The sequence below is a fragment of the Rattus norvegicus genome, chromosome 12, assembly GCF_021556685.1.
Source record: "Rattus norvegicus strain SHRSP/BbbUtx chromosome 12, alternate assembly SHRSP_T2T, whole genome shotgun sequence".
In the NCBI taxonomy this organism is placed as follows: Eukaryota; Metazoa; Chordata; class Mammalia; order Rodentia; family Muridae; genus Rattus; species Rattus norvegicus.
This window is the reverse complement of record NC_141545.1, coordinates 11,532,746-11,555,587: the sequence shown is the minus strand read 5'-3', so window position 1 is coordinate 11,555,587 and position 22,842 is coordinate 11,532,746. Positions and strand designations below refer to the sequence as shown.

The following is a 22,842-nucleotide window of genomic DNA, read 5'->3' as shown; positions in this document are numbered from 1 at the left end:
TTTGATCTTTGATTAATTCTTTCCTCTAATATTTCAAGTCCTTGATAGAAAAATGTTTTTTAATCCCGTGAGATGGCACAGCAGGCGTAGGTGTTTACTCCCAAGCCTGACCATCTGAGTCAATCCCCAAACCCCGCAGGATGGAAGGAGGGAGCTGACCCCCAAAGATTGTTCTCTGACAGCCATACACGCTCATACATGTGCTCACACGAGCACACACAAGTCACGCATAAAAATAGTAAATAGATTTTAATTTAAATTTTTAAAAATGTATAAGACTTTAAACATCTGGAAGAATGGCAGACTTGAGAATAATTTTAAGCAACTTTATACAAGGTCTGTGCGGGGCAAAACACATCACATTGTGAGACGAGATTTTAGAAGAGGAAATGGGCAAACACTAATACCACGCCTGTCATTCAGAGGACCCCACGTCATAATAAATCCCCCCATCATTTATCCACAGATCCCACACTGTGGTAAGAATAGCAGCAGGTGTAGACATTGAACTTATCTTGGGGAAAAACAGCCCGGACAGTCAAAGTGGGAGCACTCAAGATGTTGAGTGCACGACTTAAAGACTTACCATGAAACCACACCGATAAACACAGTGTGATATTGGCAAGACAATAGGCGGTAAATCAATAAGCCAGAAACGAAGTCAGGAGATAGACAAACGTGTGTGTGTGTGTGTGTGTGTGTGTGTGTGTGTGTGTGTGTGTGTGCGCGCGCGCGCGCACGTTGATTTTGTAGTGAAGCTTTCAGGATAACTCAATAAAGCATTAACAGCCTTTTTAACAGTTGCTGGAGTGACCGGATTGCCAGATTCAGGAAACTAGCCTTGATTCATTTTGTCAAACACAAAAAGAAAATGCCAAGTTGATCATTATGCAAATATGCATTTAACTGTATATAATCTATCATCTAATAAAGTCATTTTGATGTGTATATAAGTTCCATTATTGGGTAGGACATACTTTTGCTCTGCTCAATGTATCTAAAGAACTGAGTAAAACTTGTAGGGCTACAGAGATGGCTCTTGAGGGGACCCGAAGTCAAGATCTGTTAAATTCAAATCCGACAATACTGGTTAAGAGCAGATCCTGCTCTTGCAGAGGACTCCAATCAAGTCCTTAAGTCCTTAAGTACCTTAAAAACAAAACAAAACAAAAACAAAAACAAAAAAAAAAAAAAAAAACAGGGCCAGCGGATGATGGGGATGGACACCTTTAATTCCAACGTTAGCGCTCAGGAGGCAGAAGCAGGCGAGTCTTTGAGGCCAGCCTGATCTGCAGAGCAAGTTCCAGGACAGCCGGCGGTGCGTTTATAAAAAGTATCAAGGGGTTTCATTCAGACGTCATCAAAATTCTAGCTCACTCGAAGTATCTTTAGGTAGCTTCTGGGATGTAGTGTTGCACATTTGAACACTGGCATTTTTAGCCTTGTGTAACTAACACATAAAGAGAAAAAACGTGAAATGTTGAAAGAAAAAGAACGCAGTGTGTGATCGGGGGCTGTGGGATGGCGGCTGGAGCAGGGATCCGGGAAAGCCTGGAATCTTCCATTCCTCTCAGCTCTGGCGATGTCTCCAGCTTTTTGTTTTAGGGGTCCCCTGAGTTCCAGGAAGGCCCAGAAACAAAAGGGAGGCGCATAGATTTGTGTTGTGACTCAAGCAAAAGCAATATATGGACGGTATGGGAAGCTTCGTGACAGTGTTGAGCATCCAGACTCCGCTGACGACGGCCTCTGGGGGTCCTAGCAAGCTTCTGCTTTTTATGATCTTATAAAAAAGGAAGGGCTGGCATAATGAATTTAAAACGAATGTAGATTTTTAAAAAAATGTTTCTCGACTGTTCACTTTAAATCAAAGATCGTTATCTCGTGATACTCACGTTGGAAGTCTATAAAGGCATTTTTTTTTTTTTTTAGACTCCCTTGAAGGTTTAAACAGTCACCTAGTAAAGTTCTAATTTATTGTGTTACCTGAAGCTTTAAGATGAGTCACCCAGAAGCTGTAAAACGCGTGCACCAGAAGACCAGGGCTCTTGACTAAGCGCACATTTAAATTCAGGCGCAGTTTGCATTGTTCCAAAGGAGGGAAAGAAATTGAGTTAATATCTCAGGAACCCTTTTGTAGGTAACAAAAGGAATGTTAGCTCTGGAATTAATTGCTGAATAATTTATTCCAAGAAATTTGGGTGTAACAAATCCCGTAATGGCTGTTGTAAGGACGTTCTGAATCGTACACTAGTCCTATTTTCTGGGGACTCTGCACAGTGGCTCCTGGTGTTTGCACTCACATCAGCAAGGGATGCGAGTCCCTCTTTCCACACATCGTCCCCAGCTCCCCAGCATTCATTACCAATTCCTTTTTTTTTTTTTTTGTTCTTTTTTTCTGGAGCTGGGGACCGAACCCAGGGCCTTGCGCTTCCTAGGTAAGCGCTCTACCACTGAGCTAAATCCCCAGCCCCGGGTACGTGGACTCTTAAAGGAGTTTTGCTTTGATCCTGAATACTTTTCATATATTCATTTATTGAACAGTCATACTTATTCAAAATTTCACCTTTAATTGATGAGGTTATTTGATTTGGTTTTACTTATTTGGCTCTCTTATTTCCTTACTTATTCTGAGAGTTATTAATCTATCGGATGTGTAGCGGGTAAATATTTTTCATAATGATGCATGCCAATGGACTAGCACGCTGCTCAGAAGTTTAGTAAACTTAGCTGTTCAGTAAAATCCCACTCATCGAAAGAACGAGGGAAGAAAATGCCTATAAGGAAATTAAATTTATCGATCAGGCGATTTCATATACATAGCACATGTTAGTTGCTTTCCCTGTTGCAGTGACAAAATCAACTTAAGCAACAAAAGCAACTTAAGAAAATGAGTTTCAGGGCTGGAGGGATGGCTCAGTGGTTAAGAGCACTGACTGCTCTTCCAGAGGTCCTGAGTTCAAATCCCAGCAGCCACATGGTGGTTCACAACCATCTGTAATGAGATCCCATGCCTTCTTTTGGTGTGTCTGAAGACAGCTACAGTGTACTTGTATATTACATATATATAATCTTTTTTAAAAGATTCATTTTGGGGCTGGGGATTTAGCTCAGTGGTAGAGCGCTTACCTAGGCGCAAGGCCCTGGGTTCGGTCCCCAACTCCGGAAAAAAAAAAAAGAACCAAAAAAAAAAAAAAAGATTCATTTTGGCTCACAGCAGAGAAAAGCATGGCCATCAGCATATGAAGCAGCTGGTCTCATCATGTCCATCATGTCATGACAACAAAGGAAGATGGGTGCTGGTGCTGATGCTGGTGGCAGATCGCTCTCTCTTTTTTATCGATGGAACCCCCATCAATGGAATGGAAACCCCACCTTCGGAATGGGTTTTCTCATCCCAGTTGAACGTTTGTAGAAGAACCCTCACAGATATACCCATAGCTTTGCCTCCTAGATGGTTCTAAATCCAATCAAATTAGCAAAGAAGATTGGTCAACACAAGCCCCACCCTTCCCTTGTTAACGTGACAACCAAACGCCTCACTTTAAATCACAGCCTTCTACTCTGGTCCTTAAAGGTTCACAGTTACCTCATAATGCAAAATGTGTTTGGTTCACCATCAAAACTCCATAGTCTCTAACAATCCCAGCACTGTTTTTTTTTAAATATGTTTTTTACTCAAAACAAAGGACTCATAACTGTGAGCCCCTTACACAATCAAACAAGTTACATCCCTTATACAATGGGACACAATAAATATTCTATCCCAAAAGGAATGAGCAGGGGAATACCAAGGAAATACAGGATCAACACAATATCAAAACTCACTGGTAAAAACACCGAACTCTACTCTACCAGGTCCACACCAGCAGTCTACGGCAACATCACGTGGGCTCCCACCGCCCTGGGCAGCCCTGCCTCTCCAGTTCTTCCTCCATGCCGGCTGTCGCCCCTACTGTTTCATCTCTGTGCTCACAGGTTTCCTCCGGGGACATCCTGTTGTCCTGGCGTCTCCAACATCTTGGGGTCTCCATGTCCATTTGGGTTTTATCTTCAGAGTTAAACCCAGCTAGACGTGTCCTCCTGGACACACCAGAGATTTGTCTCCCGTGTGACTCTAACTTCAATCAAGTTAACTATGAAAATGAGCCATCGGTGGGGCATTCTTCTAAGCAAGGTGATGGTCCAGATTTTCCCTGGGAACACTAAGGATGCGTTGGACCAATGGCTGACGGATTTGAGCATCTACCAGATTTCTATGGAAGTCGCAACCACAGTGTCATTAAATTCTTGGTAGCTTTAGGGAAGCAAGCAGGTCTGCATTGCTCATGGCCCTGCAGGCTTTCTGTCACCCGTCTGGGGTTGACCCGTTCAGTGGTGTTCCACATGACTTGGTATGTGTCTTGAGTCACCGTGAGGATGATGGCTGGCATTACGTCTTAACCTCAGCCCTCAGCGGAGATGGACAGAACTCAGAACGCACTCACCCACCCACACAACTCAGTTTCTTTCCTAGCAGTGCCGCTGAAACTCCCACCTGCACCCTCAGTTTAGCTGTTTATACTGCCCCCTTCTTGGCTTTCTCTAGACTTCCTGTAACAGTCCTAGGGAGCTGGAGAGAGGCTCTGTGGTTGAGAGTGTGAACGTCTCTTCCAGGGGACTCACGCTTGATTCCCAGCACCCATGTTGGGCGGCTCATAACCACCTGTTAACTGCAGCTCCCAGAGGATCCCCTACCCCTTCTGGGCTCCCCAGTTACCTGAACCCACATGTACATCCTCACATAGACACATAGTTTTAAAAACTAAATTTAATAAAAGCAGTTCTGAGTATACATTTTTGGTTCTCCGAACTTTGAATACTCCCACACTTATTCTGACGTGTGGTACGGTTGTTGACAAGCCTGCACGTATTAGAATTTGGACTTTTCTAAACATCTATCTTTTTATAAAGCCATAATTTTAAAAGCAAATGTCTACAGGTAGACGTACGTTTATTAGTTGTTTGTATATTCACAGATCCTTGTGTTTTACCCTCTCTGAGTCCCGAGTTTCTCGAATATTATCTCTTCTTCACTTCTATTGATCTCCCCGTTTAGGCATTTTGATTAACTATATATTGAAATTTTTCATTCTTTCCTCTGAACTGCGTGGTCTGTTGTTTGAGTTCTTAGATCACAGAAATAGATGGTTCATTTCTTAACATCTCTGTGGCTCTTTTTAAAGGGTTTACTTGTTTTTAGTGTGTGTGTGTGTGTGTGTGTGTGTGTATGTGCGCGCGCGTGCGCATGGGTATTTGCCCACATGTGTGTCTGTGTACCGTGTGTGTGCAGTCTCCACAGCGGCCAGAAGGTGGTGTAGGAATCCCATAGAAGTGTGATTATGGTTATGACCCTGTGAGTGCTGGGAATCGAACCTGAGAAAAGCAGCCAGTGCTCTTAGCTGCCGAGCCAGCTCGCTGAACTCTCTGTGGTTCTTTTGCATGGTTGGTTCTCTTTCTTTTCCTATGATTCCATCTATGTCCCCTGTTGAGGAATTTAATATCCCAAACCTGAGCCTCTCAACAGACCAAGTGTTTAGGGCTCAAATCCAGTATTGTTGTTTCTGTTGATTCTTACCCGTGTGTGTTTAATTGACCTTTGATAATGAGCTAATATTGGCTGACATTAAAACGTCGGTTAGGTGTGAGAAAGTAACTTGAGAGTGCTTCCCCTTTCCCAGGGAGTTTGTTCTTCTTGTGGCTGCAGCTCTGGCCTCCACCTTTCCGAGTCCTTAGAGGGACTGCAGGAGAGCTCTCGGAACCTACCAGAGACTCGAGGGCACACCAGCCCTCTCTCTGTCTCTCTCGGTGTCTCTAGTATCCACGTCTATTTATCAGCCCACTGAGCCTTTTACATTAGTTTACTGCTCTTTGCAAACATTCCAGCACTTTTTGTCTTTCTTTCCCTTTAGACTTAACTTCATTTTCTGGTCTCCAGAAAGGTAATTCAATTTCCTTAATGTAGATGCCGTTATCTTGAAGTGCAGAGGCCATTAGAATACTTAGTCCACCGCTCCACCAGCGGTGGCTATCTGTATAACAGGTTTGACCCCTCTGTGCACGCCTCATAGCGGCTCTTGCCAAGAGTGACAATTCCAGATCATTGGAGCATGACTTAAATTATTCTAGATTTGGGACAGCACAGTGAGTATGCTTGGATCCTCTTGACGACTCAAGACTGGGTGACTGGTTTGCTCAACTAACGGTCACAGAGGCTGACAGGATTGTGTTATTCTGCATTCCTTCTGCCAAGAAGTCTGTGGCCATTTATGAGAGGGTTATGTAAAGTATCCCTAAGCCATGACCTCCACATTGAGAGGCTAACATATAATCATAGTCACAGGTACCATACTTGTAGAACAGAGCTACACAGATTATCCCCCCTAACAACTGGCAGCTAGTAACTTGTCCAGGTGAGTTCTGTCACCATTGGCCCGCCGCTGTGAGCTTCAGGGCTCTAGCTAAGCTGTACAAATCCCTCTTTTGGAGGGAAAGTCTTACCTAGTTGTGTCATGATGCCAGCATGCCCTTTACAAACAGAAGATGATACTAAGTTGGTAATGGACTGAATCGTGATAAAGGGGAGCAGACTCTGTAGTGGTGAGAGGTGTTTACGTGCCTATAGCACCCTTAGGTACTGGGGAGGGGGGGTGTGGTGGTTTGAATAAGAAAGCTCTACACAGGTTTGTATATTATACATGGATCTGTTTGCAAGGATTAGGAGGTGTGGCCTTGTTGGAGGAAGTGCATCAGCGGGGGTGGGATTAGAGGTTTCAAAAGTCCACGGCAGATATCTCTCTCTCTCTCTCTTCGTCTCTCTCTCTCTCCGTCCCTCTCTGTGTCTCCATCTCTGTCTCTCTCTCTCTCCGTCCCTCTCTGTGTCTCCATCTCTGTCTCTCCCTCTCTCTGTCTCTCTGTGTCTCTGTCTCTCTCTTTCTCTGTCTCTCTGACTCTCTCTGTCTCTCTCTCTTTGTCTCTCTCTGTCTCTCTGTGTCTCCATCTCTGTCTCTCTCTCTCTCCGTCCCTCTCTGTGTCTCCATCTCTGTCTCTCTCTTTCTCTGTCTCTCTGACTCTCTCTGTCTCTCTCTCTTTGTCTCTCTCTGTCTCTCTGTGTCTCCATCTCTGTCTCCCCCTCTGTCTGTTTGTGTCTCTGTCTCTGTCTCTCTTTCTCTGTCTCTCTCTCTGACTCTCTCTCTTTCTCTCTCTCTCTCTTTCTCTCTCTCTCTCTGTGTCTGTCTCTCTGTCTCTCTCTGTGTCTCCATCTGTCTCTCCCTCTCTCTGTCTCTCTGCCTCTCTCTGTGTCTCTGTCTCTGTCTCTCTTTCTCTGTCTCTCTCTGACTCTGTCTCTCTCTTTCTCTCTCTATCTCTTTCTCTGTGTGTGTGTCTCCATCTGTCACTCCCTCTCTCTGTCTCTCTGTCTCTCTGCCTCTCTCTGTGTCTCTGTCTCTGTGTCTCTGTCTCTGTCTCTGTCTCTCTCTCTCTCTCTCTCCCCACCCCATGCATGCTGCAATGTTACTCACCATGACGATAATGAGCTAAACCTCTGAAACTGTAAGCCAGACCCCAATGAAATACTTTCTTTTATACAAATTGCCTTGGTCACGGTGTGTCTTTGCAGCCACAGAGCACTGACTGTAGGAGGGAATTTAGTAACTGCCTTGATTGAAACACAGTGTGGCTCTCTGGGGGCTGGTGCCTCTCTTGCCTTCAATGGCGGAGGCAGGCAGATCTCTGGTCTAGAGAGCACCTTCCAGGACAACCAGGGCTACTGAAAAAATCCTGTCTCAGGCAAAAAAAGAAAACAGAAGAAAAGAAAGAAAGAAAAAAAGAAGGAAAAGTCTGGCAAGATAGCGACTATTATGGCCAACCAACTATACAGTCATCACATAATTCTGAACTGATATTAAAATCAAACTTTTCCAAGCATAGTTAGGTAAGTTGTATTTGTAATTTTAAATTTAAATGGGGGGATTCATTTTCCACTAACCACAAGGAAAGATGTCCTTTTTTATTAATTTGTTTTTGTCTGGTTTCAGGTTGATTTATTTTATATGTGAGTATTTTCCCTGAATGTATGTGCATGCACCGTGTGTGTGTGTGTGTGTGTGTGTGTGTGTGTGTGTGTGTGTGTGTGTGACCTCCAGAGGTTAGGGACAGTATCAGAACCCCGGGTTTCAAATGGTTGAGGGCTGCCATGGGATGGTGGGATTTGAATCCAGGTCCTCTGTAAGAGCAGCCAGGGCTTTTAACAGCTACGCTGTCTCCCCTGGCTGAAATGTTTTTGTCTTCAATGACAGAACATTGCAGTCTCTCTGTAATGAACAATTCGGACTAAGTAGAACACCTTCTCAACAAACAAGAGAAAAGAGTGCCAGCCTGGTTGCATTTTTCACCAAAATCAATCGAGGTTTGAAACCAAAGCATCGGAGACTGTGTTTAACAGCCATTGCACAGCTAAAGAAGACCTTGACGTCGTCTAGTCACTAGGAGGATGCAAATCAAAACAGCACTGAGATCCCGCATTAGCCATATTGTCAAACAAACAGCGCACACACACACACACACACACACACACACACACACACACACACACACCAGCCCCCAGGGGTGGTGATGTATACCTTTAATCCTATCCCTCAGGAGACAGAGGCAGGCTCTCCAAAAGCAAGAAGCCAGCCATGACTACATAGTGAGGACCTGGAGGAAGGGGGAGACAGACAGACAGAGACACAGAAATGGGAAGAGAAAGAGAGACAAGGAGGGAGGAAGAGAGAGACAGAACAGAGACAGAAGGAAAGACAGAGACAGACAGGCAGACAGACAGACAGACAGACAGACCATTCGGAGAGCCACTGGTCCTTAGTCAGGGATGGAAGCCTGGAAAGTAAAGCAGCACACCTACACAGAGAGAGGAAGGACAGACCAAGCAAGCAGACAGCATCCATCTTCCTTTCTCACACCCTTTTAATCTGGCTGCTTCCAAATGGTTCTGTGAGTTGGTGAAACCAAGCAGTGCACTGGCCACCCCCTCCCTCTCTGAGGACAGACTCAGAAGAACTGAGGTCAGATTATGACAGAGATGCTCAGCCTAAAGGCCCAGCAGCAGGTGAATGGATAAGGAAAATGTAGCAGGGGGCTGGGGATTTAGCTCAGTGGTAGAGCGTTTGCCTAGGAAGCGCAAGGCCCTGGGTTCGGTCCCCAGCTCCGAAAAAAAAAAAAGAAAGAAAAGAAAAGAAAATGTAGCAGACCAAGACAGCGGGACGTTCTTAAGCCATAAAGAAGCCAAAGTCCCGGCAAGAAGAGCGGAGTCCACCAAGTCCACTAAGGAACGGTGGGCAGTCGACAGATACTGGCAGAAAGAAGCCAGTTTTCTTTAGTGGTGTGGCCCTGCCTAGGTCAAGCATGCTCCGGTGGCTGGCCACACACTCAAGGGTGCACGGTGGCACACGCTGGACTTGGATTTAAAATCAAAACGAGGACACAGGCTTGGGATGTGCGTCTTCGAGGAGTTGGTGTAAGGGGCTGTGAGTGACCGAAGTACACTGTACAGAATTCTCAAAGAATTACTGAAAAGTGAGAAGGGGGAAGAATAATGAAGGGGCAAGGGTGATCAAAAGACATCAAGGTACAGCTCATTTGATCAGGAAAGCATCTCAAAGAGAGGGGATTGACTTCTGTTTAATAGCAATCTCAACAACATATATAAAAATTACTGCATTTTATAGGGGACACAGACTCCCTGTTCAGACAGAATCAGGTCCCCAAATTTTCAGTACATAAACTCCCCTCCATTAGTAAGAACCCCAGTGAATTGGAGTGGATAATAAGTCATGTGTTTACATGAAGTCTTGTCGTATTCATCAAAAGGTCCAGGCGCTGCCGACTGGAGATTGTAACAGCAGAAAGTGAGTTGATTCAAGACAAGATCGATGAAGTACACGTGTACGCCTCTGAACCAATTTGCCAAGCGTCCCGTTCTAGCTCTGCGTGCAGCGAGCCCTGGCATCTCCGTGCTGAGTCCACCTCTCCGGTGAGAGACTGAATTCACTCGGCCATGCCTGACCGTGTACATCATCGCCCTGAGTGCATTTCAGCCCCTCCCGTTGCAGGTCAAAGGCCAGACGTGCACCCAGGATGCCTGGCAGATAAAATGTGTTAGCCACGAACATATCGGCAGGCTTGGGTTTTCTGCCTTCAAACATCAATGATGAGCTGGGGGAGTTCTTAATTACTATTTATAGTTATTGAATTCGGACTCTTCTGGGGCTAACATTTCAAAGATTAACTTTGAGCCGCCCTGGTGGGAAGAGAGAAATTGGCTTTTGCAATTTCAGAAGATATTAAGCTTGGGCCTGATATTAATGCAGAATTCAAGACTAGATGCTTTGAAGTCTAGACACCGTTTTCTTTCTCCGAGGCCATCCTTGCGGAAAATATATTTAAACTTCAAATACCGCCTTGTGGTGGCCAATTAGTGGTACTTAGTTGCATTTTAGAATTTATGCTTTAAACTTTCACCCCAGGTGTCAGCATCAGTCATCTTGGCAGAACACAAATATAGGGTCATTTAATCGCATGGTGGGGGGTTTTGTTTGTTTTTTTTTTTAAGTCACAGAGGGGTTTTGTTGTTGTCGTTTGTTTTGTTGGGGTTTGTTTGTTTTGGGGGACTGCAGCAGGGAGGAGGTTATCTTCAAAGACCTCAGGTTCAGAGACTAACAGCAACGAAAGTTTCTTTAAACATAACAGGAGACCTTCACGTATTTCTTTTCATGTTTGATTCCGCTGCCTTCTCCTTTGGTCTGGATCAAGGAGGAGCATCGGAGGAAATTTAACTCACTTCTGAAAAGGCAGAAGAACCAGCTTCATTACGTGATAAATAAAATATTTTATATCTCTAACTCCGTTTGAATTCTTATCCTAGCCAAAGCTGGAAGGAAAGACGGGGCGAGGCTGGCCCCAGCTGCCAGCAGCCAGTCACTGCAAGCAACAGTGGTTCCCTCGGCTCCCAAACCCTCCGCTCTGAGGCGAGCACTCAGAGCCTTTCTCTCCAGACACTTCCCAGTTAGTGGGAAAATAAGTCTGTACTCTGACAAGGAAATCCCACCTGTCTTTCTGGAACATTCTTTAGGATCACACTGGGATCAACTGAAGTCCCTGCCGTGGCTTACACAAAGCTGGCTGGTTAAAAAACTGTCTTTGGGGTGTGAGGGAAAAAGTCACGGGTGGCTTGGAGTAGATGTGGGATTCCGAACTTCATGCGATGGGGGGAGTTCTGTGCTTTAAAACGAGATCGGGATTGTGGGGAAAGTAAGTAAAGTTCAAAGTACTAGGTGAATGCTTCATCTGAGGAACACAAGGCCACCCTGGGAACTCTTACCATCTTTCTGAATGTCCCCTGGAAACCTCAGTATGGCCCTTCGAACAGCCCTCCATGTGTGTGTCAGTGAGGACTTGTTTCTCCTCCACACTCTGGAATTCGTCCTATGTTTACACTAACAATGAGTGCAAACCACTCCAGGTGCTTTAAGGCAAAAACATGAAGCTATTAAAATATTGCTTATTAATAAGGCTGGAGAGCTACTTCAATCGCCCTTCTCACACTGTGATGAGTGTAATGTCCAGAAACACAACTGGACTTTGAAAATAACGTGAAGCAAGAGAAAGGGAAGGACGGAAAAAGAAGCAGGCTCCCTAGTGACAAGCGTCGGTCGGTCGGTGTCCCTTCATGCCAGGGAGGGTTCAGCTGAGCATGCTCAGACGCATGGGAGGCACCAGACTCTGTCAAAACTCCCTCTGAGCAGCAAGGAGGACAGTCCACAGGCTCAGTGCTGCAAATCTACAGGTCTTTCCTCTGACACTGGACACCTCTCTAGCTCACGCCGGCTGCAATGTGGCTTCTACTTCATGTCGTCCTTCTGACGGAGGTCAAAGGTAAGGCTGCCACTTTCTCACTATAAATGACTATGGTTCCCGGAGATTAGAAAATCGTTATGTAGTTCTGGGATGTTTACCACAGACCCAATGCGGTGTTTGAAGGATAGGCATCCCGCCGTGCATCCCCTGAAGTGACTGTTAATTGTCTGGAGCGCCACGGAACCCAGCAGCTTTTAAATGCAGTATGTATCTCCCAGAAACGGGACTTCTTATATTGTTAAAACTAAGGATGGGTTGTATTTTGAAGATCAGTGTTGGCATATCAATTCTAGCAGAGGAAAGGTGCTTCCCAGAGCGAGGGACATTCATGAACTAAAAGATGAGTTTGGATAAACCCAACCTGTTTGAATAGGCCCATAAAGTGCATGTAATTAATTGTTAGTGGTTATGGGGTTTTGGAGTTGCTGGGTTTTTTTGTTTTGTTTTTGTTTTTTGAATATTTGTTTGTTCCAGTTACTCTATACTGAGGACCGCAAACCCCAAGGAAATCCAAAAGACTCTAAGAGTTCACCTATGTAAACCAGTTATTAAAATATAAAATATGTATTTTTATATCACTCTCTTACCTGCTCTGGGATTTAGAAAGTTGGTGAGAAGTGCTCACTTCCCGGTCGGTGACTTTCATACTTTAGTGCTGTGAACAACTAAAGTAAAAACCTAATTTTGCCACAAGTTTAGATGCTTCTCGTCTCTTCCCAGGGCACAGGAACAAACTCAGTATTGCTTTGGTTCAAAATGTATTCAGTTACTTCATAGCTGTTCTGTCAAACTTTCCAGACCAAATATTAGAACTTGAAATTATCACTAGCCTCCTGAAAAAATAATTCAATTTAATTAAATGAGTTATGAATGGGCAGTTTTCATCTAAGTAAAACACACCACTTAGGACAAACAAATGTAACTTCTGAGCATAAGATCCAGGATTTAAGGCCACCTACCAAAAGATTTTTAACGTTTAGACTTTTCTTTTGAACTTGTAAGGACACTGAAACTTTGTAGCAAAGGCCTTACCCACCCTGAGGTACCCAGTCCAGTTTCGATTTAGTGTTCTAACTTCTGCATTCAGACCTATTCTCTAAAGAGAATTGATAAATCCTTCTCTCAGGAAACCACGGCTTTAGAAACAGGATTCGATTGAAGATCTAAAGGCAGAAGCCTTTAGATTCAATTTTGGAGGCTGGTTAAGAACGAGTGATTTAAAGAGTCCGCGGGCTCTTTTAAAAGATGCTGCAAATTCTAACCACCACTCACCAAATTAATCACTCTGTGCCCTTGAGGAGGCCTGCACTGGCCCTTCTGACCCCCAAATCACTTCGAAGTGACAGCGCATGGTTTCTTGTAGCGCACCGGGCTCAGAGAAGTGGGAGAGGAAGAGAAAAAAAAATTTAAAAAGATCAGTGGATTTTTTGCAGTGCCTGATTTCAGATTTATACCTTGAACCTTAAAAATAGTTCATTGATTAATTCCAATTCTCCTCTCTGTTTTATTTTCTAAGTTTGCGCCACTTTCTCTCATTTTGAACCATTACATTTACAATAATTCACTTCAGAAGTGTGCATAAGAAGTCAGCACAAAGCTTTCGCGTCTTCTCATACAGTTCTTGACAGTTAAAATAGTAATGCTCTTCGTTATGACCGAACAAAGGCCATTATTATTTTTTTTCCTTAGAGTAAAAATTGCTTTCTGTGGTTAAGTCTGGGTCGGTCATTTTTTACGGCAGTTAAAGGCACACAATTGATTGTTTTCTCTTTGGGCCATGGTCACTCAAGGGCTTAAGAAGTAAATGATATTTACTGTCTTGATACATTAGCCGACAATGACAGCCAACACATCCTGACACCTCTCATGATGTCTGCAATGTATCATTAATTAATTCACTCTGGATCGTTGCTAACTGGCCCTAAACCACCCTAAGAAGACTTTTAGTGAATGGATAGAATCAGTGTTAACTCAAAACAGTTAAACTCAAACGGTTCACTTAGGTAGAAAATTAAAGTATCAAGTACGGAGAACCCTGCTTGACAACTTCCAACGGCTATATCCTCAAGTCTTTTGCTATTCTTTAATAAATCTGATCAATATACGAAGCCCAGCCCTGGCTCCATTCTGCAGTGAGCAGTGTTTGAGTGCCCCCTAGTGGCCAAGTTGCACCTAGGCCTTAAGGAGGTGCTTTCCAAACTATGGGTCATTTAACTTCTTTGCTAAGACTACAGAAAAGCGTCTCCAACTACATTTTAATTTCACACAACGGCATCCATGCTGTGCCTAGCTGTGAAAATCAATTGTACTTCAATCCAGTCCTCTTGAAATTCTTTCTCGCCAGTAATGGAAAAATAGGTCTGCTCGCTTGAGGCAAAAACAGAGCCTGCTTGGGGTGAGTGAGCTGGGACTCCCAAAGTCAAAGCATCCCCAGGTGTGTGTCCTCCAGAGGCGCTAACTCTGCATATCCCGCTGCAGGGGCACGTGAGGAAGCACAGCCAGCTACAGTAGAGGCGTTCAGAACACCTTCCACTCGAACCCAAGACACAAAACTAGGACGCTAATAATTAACCAGCAAGCTAACAATGAAAAATTGTGTGCTTTTCAAATCTTTTCAAAAATGCAGTCTCAAATAAAATTCAGCTAGTAACAAATTATGTGGGGCCAGGTAGTTATGTAATCAAAAATTCATGCAGCTTTTAGAATGAGCCAGCATTCCCCCAACTCTGCGTTTTACTTATTCAGTAAACGTGGGACTTGCTAATTAAGCAGAATCAATGTGTTTGTTTTACAGGGGAAATGCTAGTGGAGGTATGGTGGAGCAGGGTAATCGAGTGGAAACCTTTTTTTTTTTTTTCTGTGTGCTTAATTTCCAGTCTGTTAATTTCTCATGGCTTTCAGAGGAGACAGAGACCTAGGACAGTTCTGAATATATAAAATGTCCTCCAAAAACAATTGATTTAGCTTTCCCATGACAAAGAGCCTTTCGAAAGGCTAACACTAGAAAGAGCTTACATTAGCTGGGTTGATAACTGACAGAATTCCAGCCTTCTTTTCTTCCCTGCCTTCCTGACCTCCAGTCTTTACCTTGGCTTCTCGCCTCTGTTCCTGGTGGTGACTCCTGCTCCCTTCGTCCCTGCTCCTAATCTAGTCTGCCTTTGCTGTGGTTCTTTTCTTTTTGCTTTCATTGTGACTTCACCTTTTTTTAATTGCCTTGTAAAAATTGTGAGGCATCCGTATGTGCCCGCGACGCAATGTTCAAATCAGAACAAACCCTTGGCGTACATTTTTCATTTCTTCACAGGCAAGTCCTCCAGAGGCCTTTTTGTCGACCTCAGTCTTACTTCTTACTGGCATGCGATGGCTGTGCCCATCAGTAGGAGTCCGTGTGAGGAGTCCGGGGTGCACCCATCAAAGCAGGATCATTTACAGTTCCCTGTCTTACACGTCTCCTCACTTGGAGTGCGTAGCACCTATCTCCCAGGCAGAACAAAAAGTATAATACGCATGCGTCAACGTAGAAGTTCTAAAGAATCTACCTGAATGTGTAATAATGAGTATCGGTTGCTAGAGGCTGAGGAGGAGGAGCCAGGGAGGGAGGAGCTTGATAGAAATCGCCAGAACAGAAGGGGCACACTCTGCTGCCTACAGCACGGGTCACGTGGTGTGTTAGGCATTTGGGGACTGCTGCACAGGTTCACTTCCTGTGCGGTCCCCTTTGCGCGGCTCCCGTGTCCCATTCCGTCTACATCCTAGCCGAGCTCTCCGCTGTCTTCCCGGTCTCCTTCCTCTGAAATCTTCCTGGGTTTCCACGTCTGTGTTTTTCAGCCCTCTTGTCACATCCGTCCCTAGGACTCAGCAATCTGCTGACCCTGTCTCATCCCGCCCTAAGTCACAAGGCTGCTCCATCAAGGTTGTCCACATCTGCGGCTGCCTTCCCACTTGGGGATCCATTTTATCTTTCAGCAAGACCCTTCTTCAGATAGTCCTCTCGCCACCTCCTGCCTTTGCTGGGCTTCCCTACCCCCGCCCCTGCCCCCTGAAGGACTTCCTATAGCTTTCTGTTTCCTATTAGCTCGGATTTCCTTTCTGGAGCGGTGGCTGCCCCTCAACTCCTGGCCTAGCCAACAGTCATCAGTAAGATTCTGTGTGTGGTGGGAGGGGGTGGGGGGAGGGGTCGGACGGGGGGAGGGAGCACAAAACTCAAACCGAACCAAATATTCATTGTACCGTCTATTTTAATACCTCACCACCAGCAAGCTCTCTTCTTAAGGTCTACAGTGATTTGTACCAATTCTGAAATATAGGAGGCTCTGAATACGAAGTTTGAACAAATTCTTCTACAAGTTTAGTCTAAATCAGTCAGGGACAATTTAGACTCCTTTAAACATGTATTGTAAAAGAAACGCACTAATTTTTGCTGTAGAACACTAATCCACTTGAGTATAAAATTTTGCCTTATTCAGCAGGAAATGCTGTGTAATCGTGAGCTTTCTAGAATTAGTAAAAATGTGTACATAAACATGTATGTATGCACATTGGAGCTAGAGAGATGGTTCTGGTTTAGAGCACAGGTGGCTCTTGCAGAGGACCTAGGTTCAGTTCCCAACACCCACATGGTGGCTCACAACCATCAGTAACTCATTCTAGAAGGAATCTGATGCCCTCTTCTGGCATGTTTTGGGTACTGCATCTGTTTTACCTGAATGTGGTGTAGCGCTACCGCGGAGGCCAGAAAAGAGAATCAGATCCCTTGGAGTCTGGAGTTACAGTCCCATGCAGGTGCTGGGACTCGAACTCACATCATCTGGAAGAGCAGTCAGTGCTTTTTACCACTGACCCACCTCCCCAGCCTCTACTCATTGAGGACTTTAAGGATTGGATTTTGAACGACTTCTTAAAGCTGTCTTATTCCCTATTTCTCCCAATATAAATTCTCCTGTGCGTGGCCCTAAACTTGTTTGTGAGGTTGGAGAATTTTTCTTTCTGTTTTTGACCCTCTACAAGTGGGCTCCTAGGCAGACTGAGCCCTTGCTCATTCTAACAGTGCAGACATTTTGTCTCATGGATGATCCAGCCCCTTCTCCATGTCCTCTCCATTGCTCTCCTGCTGGCTATGAGCAAAGGGTTTTATTGAGATCACCACTTTGGGTGGTCAGTCAGAAAGGTTCTTTCCTGGCCCAATCAGAGTGGCTGCACTCAGATGCCCCAAGCTATCATTGAGGTCCACGCTAAAACGCCACAGAAGGTTTGGCTTTTTTGGGAAACTACGTAATAAAGAAGCATATGTGGGATTTGCCCACGGTGGAGTGGGGTGCTTTTCTCAGAATCTGAAGACACCACATGCATGCAATTCCCACAGAGGCCAGAAGAGGTCACCAGATCCCTTAGAACTGAAGTTACAGACGGTTGTAAGCCATCATGTGAGTGCTGGGAACCGAACCCAAGACCTCTGCAAAAATAGCCCGCACTCTTAATTTTGATTGCTGAGTTTGTGCTGTATCAAGGAGGAAACACGAGAGGGTGCACACAACAGAGCTGGGAAGTCACGGAGTAAAGAGCTGTATGGTGCCGAGAGACTGGACAGACAGCTGGCATTCTAACAAGGAGACTGACTCGGGGTCAGCTGATCAATATGAAATCGTAGCTGTGACTCTTACTTTGACTCTCAGCGCACCAGATAATCCCAGCTGCTCGGTATCCACAGCACTGGAGTTATCACCGCCATTCTAATAACTACCAGGGATGATGTTAAAGAAATAGACCCGTGGTGTGGGAGGGGCCTGAGATGCTACACAGTCAAGAAGCACACTAGATGGTTCTGTTGTACGTATACCGTAGATCAGATTCCTGATGTGTGCGAGCATGTCGCAATGTGCTGCTTTCAAATTTAAAAATTAACTTTATTTATTTTATATACAAGTGTGTTTTATCGGCATGTGTGCCCTGTGCATGCAGTTTCCACAGTAGCCAAAAGAGGGCGCCAGATCCTATACACCTGGAGTTACAGGTGGTTGTGAGCCGATATGTGGGTGCCAGAAGCCGAACACAGGTCCTCTGGAAAAGCAGCCAATTCCCTTAACCACTGAGCCAGCTCTTCACTCCCAAGTCACCTTTAAAAAAAAAAAAGAATATGGGGTTGGGGATTTAGCTCAGTGGTAGAGCGCTTGCCTAGGAAGCGCAAGGCCCTGGGTTCGGTCCCCAGCTCCGAAAAAAAGATCAAAAAAAAAAAATATGGTAATTTTTCATTATATAATCTGTGTATATCTGGATGGCTAATTGAATTAACCTGGATCATTCATCGTATTAATTCTATTTGTAAATCGTTTTGTCTTTTTAATTTGGAGGTAATAGGGACAATTAAATATTTGACAAAGGAATTGCTAGCCCCGTGCTAACAGTATACAGCCTCTTAACGGGTAGTAATTCAAAACTTTATGCAAGTGTTACCTACATGACAGCCTTAATGTTAATTGTCATTCTGATGCTACAGAAGTTAATCATGTCATTCCAGATGGCTAGCAGAGGGGGCGTTGGTGCCTCAGTCTTCCTGTCCCTGTCATTCCTTACCTACACCTCTTTCGTTGTGTCTTAGAGAACATCTGCTTGGCGACTGCTTGTAACTCCGACTCTTGTTTAAGGGGGAAAGTGTGGCCTGGGTTTGCACCCAGGGCTCTGTCCACTCTGCCACTGAAGTGCAGCTCCTACCTCCCGCTCACAGATTCTCGGAGTCTTTGTCTTAATCAAATAGGCAAAACACAAAAAGCAAAAAAAAAAAAAAAAAAAAAAAAAAAAAAAAAAAAAAAAAGAAAAAAAGAAAAAAGAAAGAAAAAAGAAAAGAAAAAAAAAACCAAACAAACAAAAAACAATGTACCTCCTGCTGTAGCTATTTCTACACCCAACTCCCTTTTATATTGTAAGTGAGTGAGATATTTTAAAACCTGGAAGCCAGGTTCTCTTCCAAGGATGCAAATGAGTGACTCCTGCCTGGGGTAAGATGGCTTGATATAAAACTGAAAGCAGGAAGATCAGGGTCTTGGGGAGCTCGCAGAAAGCTGGACTTCCTTAGTGAAGCCATTTCCTTGACAGCAGTCTCGCCTTTCCTCTTCCAAATGCTGCTCTTGCTGTAATAAAAGCTAAGATCATCCTTCCTGACAGCACCAGGGGTCACAGATGCTGGGGTCAGTCTGCCTCCTTGCGTGTGTGAACTGTGCTATTGGTTCCTCGCTCACAGAAACAGATCTGCCTGGTCCTGAGTATTTCATGTGTGGATGACAACTTCTGAGACACGTGTCACATGCTAGGAATTGAGAACTTTCCTTGCTACGGAAGCAGTCAAAATGAATAATTAATTTCTTTCCATCAGACAAGACTGGTCGCACGGTGTGAAAAAAAAAAACAAAAAACAAAAACAAACAAACAAAACGAAAACAAAAAACCAAAATCAACTAGAATCCAACACTGTGAGGATCGCCAAGAAAGGCTGTTTGAGGGAGGGAGGGAGACCCGTAATTAGCAGTGACAGTCTTGGAAGGCTCAGGGAGGTTTTCCCAGAAATGAACGCGAAATAAAGAGGAAGCGGGAAAGGAAAACAAAATGTATTCCCAATGCAAAGAACAGGGCATAAAAAAATCTTAGTGCCTTTCCACCATAAAAGGCACACTTCCGGGAATGTTTTCCTGACAAGAGACAAGATAGTCAGAGAAAGTAAAGGAGGCTTAGCCAGTGAAATTACTTTGACACTTTTCCAGACTGTGTAGTATGCCACTGAGGGATCCCCGTGATATCTTTTACACACCTCCTCTTTCAAAGACATTTAGGTCATTCCCAGTTTGGGAATGTAATGAGCGATGCATTAGAGAACGTTCCGGAGGCAGGGATGGGGGTGGGGAGTGGGGGCGGAGGGCTGTCTTCCGGCGCGCTGTGCACACATTTCTGCAGACTCAGGGAGAGCCTGGTGATTCATACAGTTTGCAAAGCTTCAAGTTCAGCAGATGGTGAGATGGATGCTGTTTTCCAAAGCAGGCGTTCTCGTGGGTATTCCCAGAAGTCTATTAGGGCTTGCGTGACTCCGTAGCCTCCCCAAATTGTGTATCACTGCTTTGAAAATCCTAAGGAGGGCTGGAGAGAAGGCTCCGGGGTTAAGAGCGCTTGCTACTCTTCTAGAGAATCTGGGTTTGGTTACCGGCATCTACACGCTGCCTCACAGGCGCCCTTAAGGCCAGTTTCAGGGACTGGGTGCCCTTCTTCCTCTCTACGGCCCCCTTTCTCACTTCCAAGTCTCTTTCCTTTTGTCTCGTGGGATGGTGTTTTAACCCAGGCCAGCCCTGGAAACCACAGGCTTGGTACTATCTGCTGGAGCTTGGTGGGTCCCCTTGGGTGCATAACTGGAAACAATGACCCTGCCTGCTGCAGGATCTCCCCAGAACCAGCAGTGCAGCTGGGAGAGGTAGGGCCCCAGGCGTCCCTCCCCAATCTATGATTGATTGCTCGCAGGCTCAGCCTTGCGCAGGCCCAGTGCAGGCAACCACAGCTGCTGGGCGATCGTGTTTGCAACGTCTGAGTCATGCCCTGGAGACCGCGTTTTAAATGCTTCTCCCTATCTTCCAGCCCTTGCGTTCTATCAGCTCGCATTTCTTTCATTTTCCCACCATTTATTCACATCATTGGTTTATCTCAAGGAGAACATACACTTTACATACACAGCTGTACGCGCTTTAGGCTTCATCCCTGAGTATGTGGCTGATGGTGATGTAAAGAAAAATGGCCGGTCACTTGCTAATTGTTTACTGTTGCCATCTCTCGGGCTGTGTGGGAAATCTTTCTTCTATCGCTATTAGCTTGTTGTTCCAGCACATTCGGGTTTAAAGTCATCATCCTTAGACAGCAACACTTGTAACACCCCTTCTGGTATTCATTACACTGTCTCGGCCTCTTGATTACCGCTATTAGGTGAGGGTTCCGGTTTAATATTGAACTAGAAGTAGCAAGCATCCTTGCCTTTGGAAACCTATCATGCGGCAAGCTACAATTTTACAGATTTAAAGCAAGTTGATTGTTTACATTCTGTTTCTAGAGTTACTTGGATGCCAGGGTCCAGGAGTTCCACCCCCTGTACCCCCGTCTTGACAGCGAAGTCATAGGCAAGTGACAAATGAGGGGACTATGCCCGAGTTACACCAAGAGGCCTGACCTCTCCGAGGGTTTCAGCCACATTTCCAGACTGTTTTCTCACACAACATCGCAAACACTGTGTTCCGAAGCCCTGCTGTCAGGGAGGAACTCCCAACCGGCCCCTAAACATGAATGCTAGAGTCTCGGAAAACAGATGCAACCCTTTGGAAGGATTGACTTCAATGGTGAGGGGGTACCATTGTCGGGCCCATGTCAAGGTGGACCCCTGAGTAATTAAGCCACGCAACAGACCTGGTGTGAAAGGGGTCTGTCGGGGGAGTGAGGACCTGGGAAGGGGTAGCGGTATGTAGACAGGCAGACAGACAGGAGCAGAGCCATGAGGGCCGAGAAAATCGGGGCAGAGAACAAATGGGGGAGGGGATGCTGAGGGGTGGGAGGGAGAGCGAGAGGGAGAGGGGTAGGGTGTGTGTGTGTGTGTGTGTGTGAGAGAGAGAGAGAGAGAGAGAGAGAGAGAGAGAGAGAGAGAGCGCTGCTGAGTGCCAGATAGGTCCTTTTATAAGCAGCACGCACCTACAGCACATACCTGTCGCACCTGGCTGGCAGGTCATGATGTAAACATAAGTATCCCTAGGTCCCTGAGGGCAGGCCAGCAGAGTCTCCTGTAATAGCAAAGCATAGAGGAACTGCGGAAGCAGAAGTGTAGAAGGGCAGTGAGGAACCACGGAACCAGGGAAGGAAGCTTCTTGACTGGTGAAGGTGGGATTTGTCAGACCCTTCAGGGGACCAATGAGGTAGCAGAGGGGATTTGGCACACATCTTTAAACATAGCACTTGTTTGGCAGAGGCAGGAGGATCGCTGTGAGTTCAAAGTCATCCTGGTTGACGGAGTAAGTTCCAGGCTAGGCAGAGCTACACGGCGAGACTTTATCTTCAAAGGGAGAACCGGGGACAGGCAGCAGTCAGACCAACATTGGTCTTGGTGGGAACTCAGATAGAGTTACAGGCCAACGCTGGACACTGCGGGTGATGAGGGAAAGGGGGCAGGTGGTGACAATGGCTTGTCATTCTTCTGAGAAATGTCCTTTTAAAGGGGAGAAGACTGCATCTCAGCCCCAAAGGTAACAAACTGGACATAACAGCATTTGGTTTGTTAACTTGTCTTTAATATGAGGCCTGATTGTTTTCTGGTTTGTTTAGGTGTGTGTGTGTGTGTGTGTGTGTGTGTGTGTGTGTGTGTGTGTATGAGAGAGAGAGAGAGAGAGAGGTGTATGTATGCCTGTGTGTGATAGGTGTATGTATGCCTGTGTGTGCATGTGTGTGTGCCTACATGTATGTATGTTCATAGGTCTGTGTGTGCATGTGTGTATGCCTCTGTGTGTGCCTACATGTGTGTGTATGTTTATGGGTCTGTGTGTGCATGTGTGTGTACCTGTGTGTGTGTCTCTGTGTGCCTGCATGTGTGTGTGCTTACATGTGTGTGTGCGCATGTTTGCATGTGTGCCCATGTGTGTATTATGTGCATGTGTCTGCATTGTGTGTGCCTATTCACGCATGGACACATGTGCGTTTGTATCTGTGTATGTGTGTGTATCACACAGGCACACATGTACGTGTTGTGATGTGGTGACTGGACCTGGACCTCACCAAACAAACACTCTCTCTAAGCTATGTCCAGCCTCTGGGAACCAGCTGAGTAAGGCTAACGTGGGGGGGTCTGTGACACGGAGAATAACGGAAACACAGGGCAGAAGGGCTGTA

At 45.4% G+C, this 22,842-nt stretch overlaps 1 protein-coding gene and 1 long non-coding RNA gene across 4 annotated transcripts in view; one reads left to right on the top strand and one right to left on the bottom strand.

The window, feature by feature from the left end:
• Positions 1-2,512: 2,512 nt before the first annotated feature.
• Positions 2,513-22,842, bottom strand: part of LOC148002162 (uncharacterized) — a 51,373-nt gene continuing 31,043 nt past the window's right edge. Inside the window, exons 1-3 of one of the 3 annotated variants that reach the window (XR_015634565.1) lie at positions 15,235-15,422; positions 12,537-12,782; positions 2,513-2,774 (exon numbers count right to left, since the gene is read on the bottom strand). This is a non-coding gene — a long non-coding RNA (uncharacterized LOC148002162). Of the gene's footprint in view, positions 2,775-9,696; positions 10,876-12,536; positions 12,783-15,234; positions 15,423-22,842 lie in introns of those variants that run through there. The other 2 variants (XR_015634567.1, XR_015634564.1) reach the window with 2 other exon arrangements.
• Rxfp2 (relaxin family peptide receptor 2) overlaps positions 11,849-22,842 on the top strand; it is a 61,442-nt gene continuing 50,448 nt past the window's right edge. Inside the window, 1 exon segment of the mRNA NM_001012475.2 lies at positions 11,849-11,967. Within this exon segment, the coding sequence (NP_001012493.1) occupies positions 11,925-11,967 (43 nt within the window). The 5' untranslated portion in view covers positions 11,849-11,924.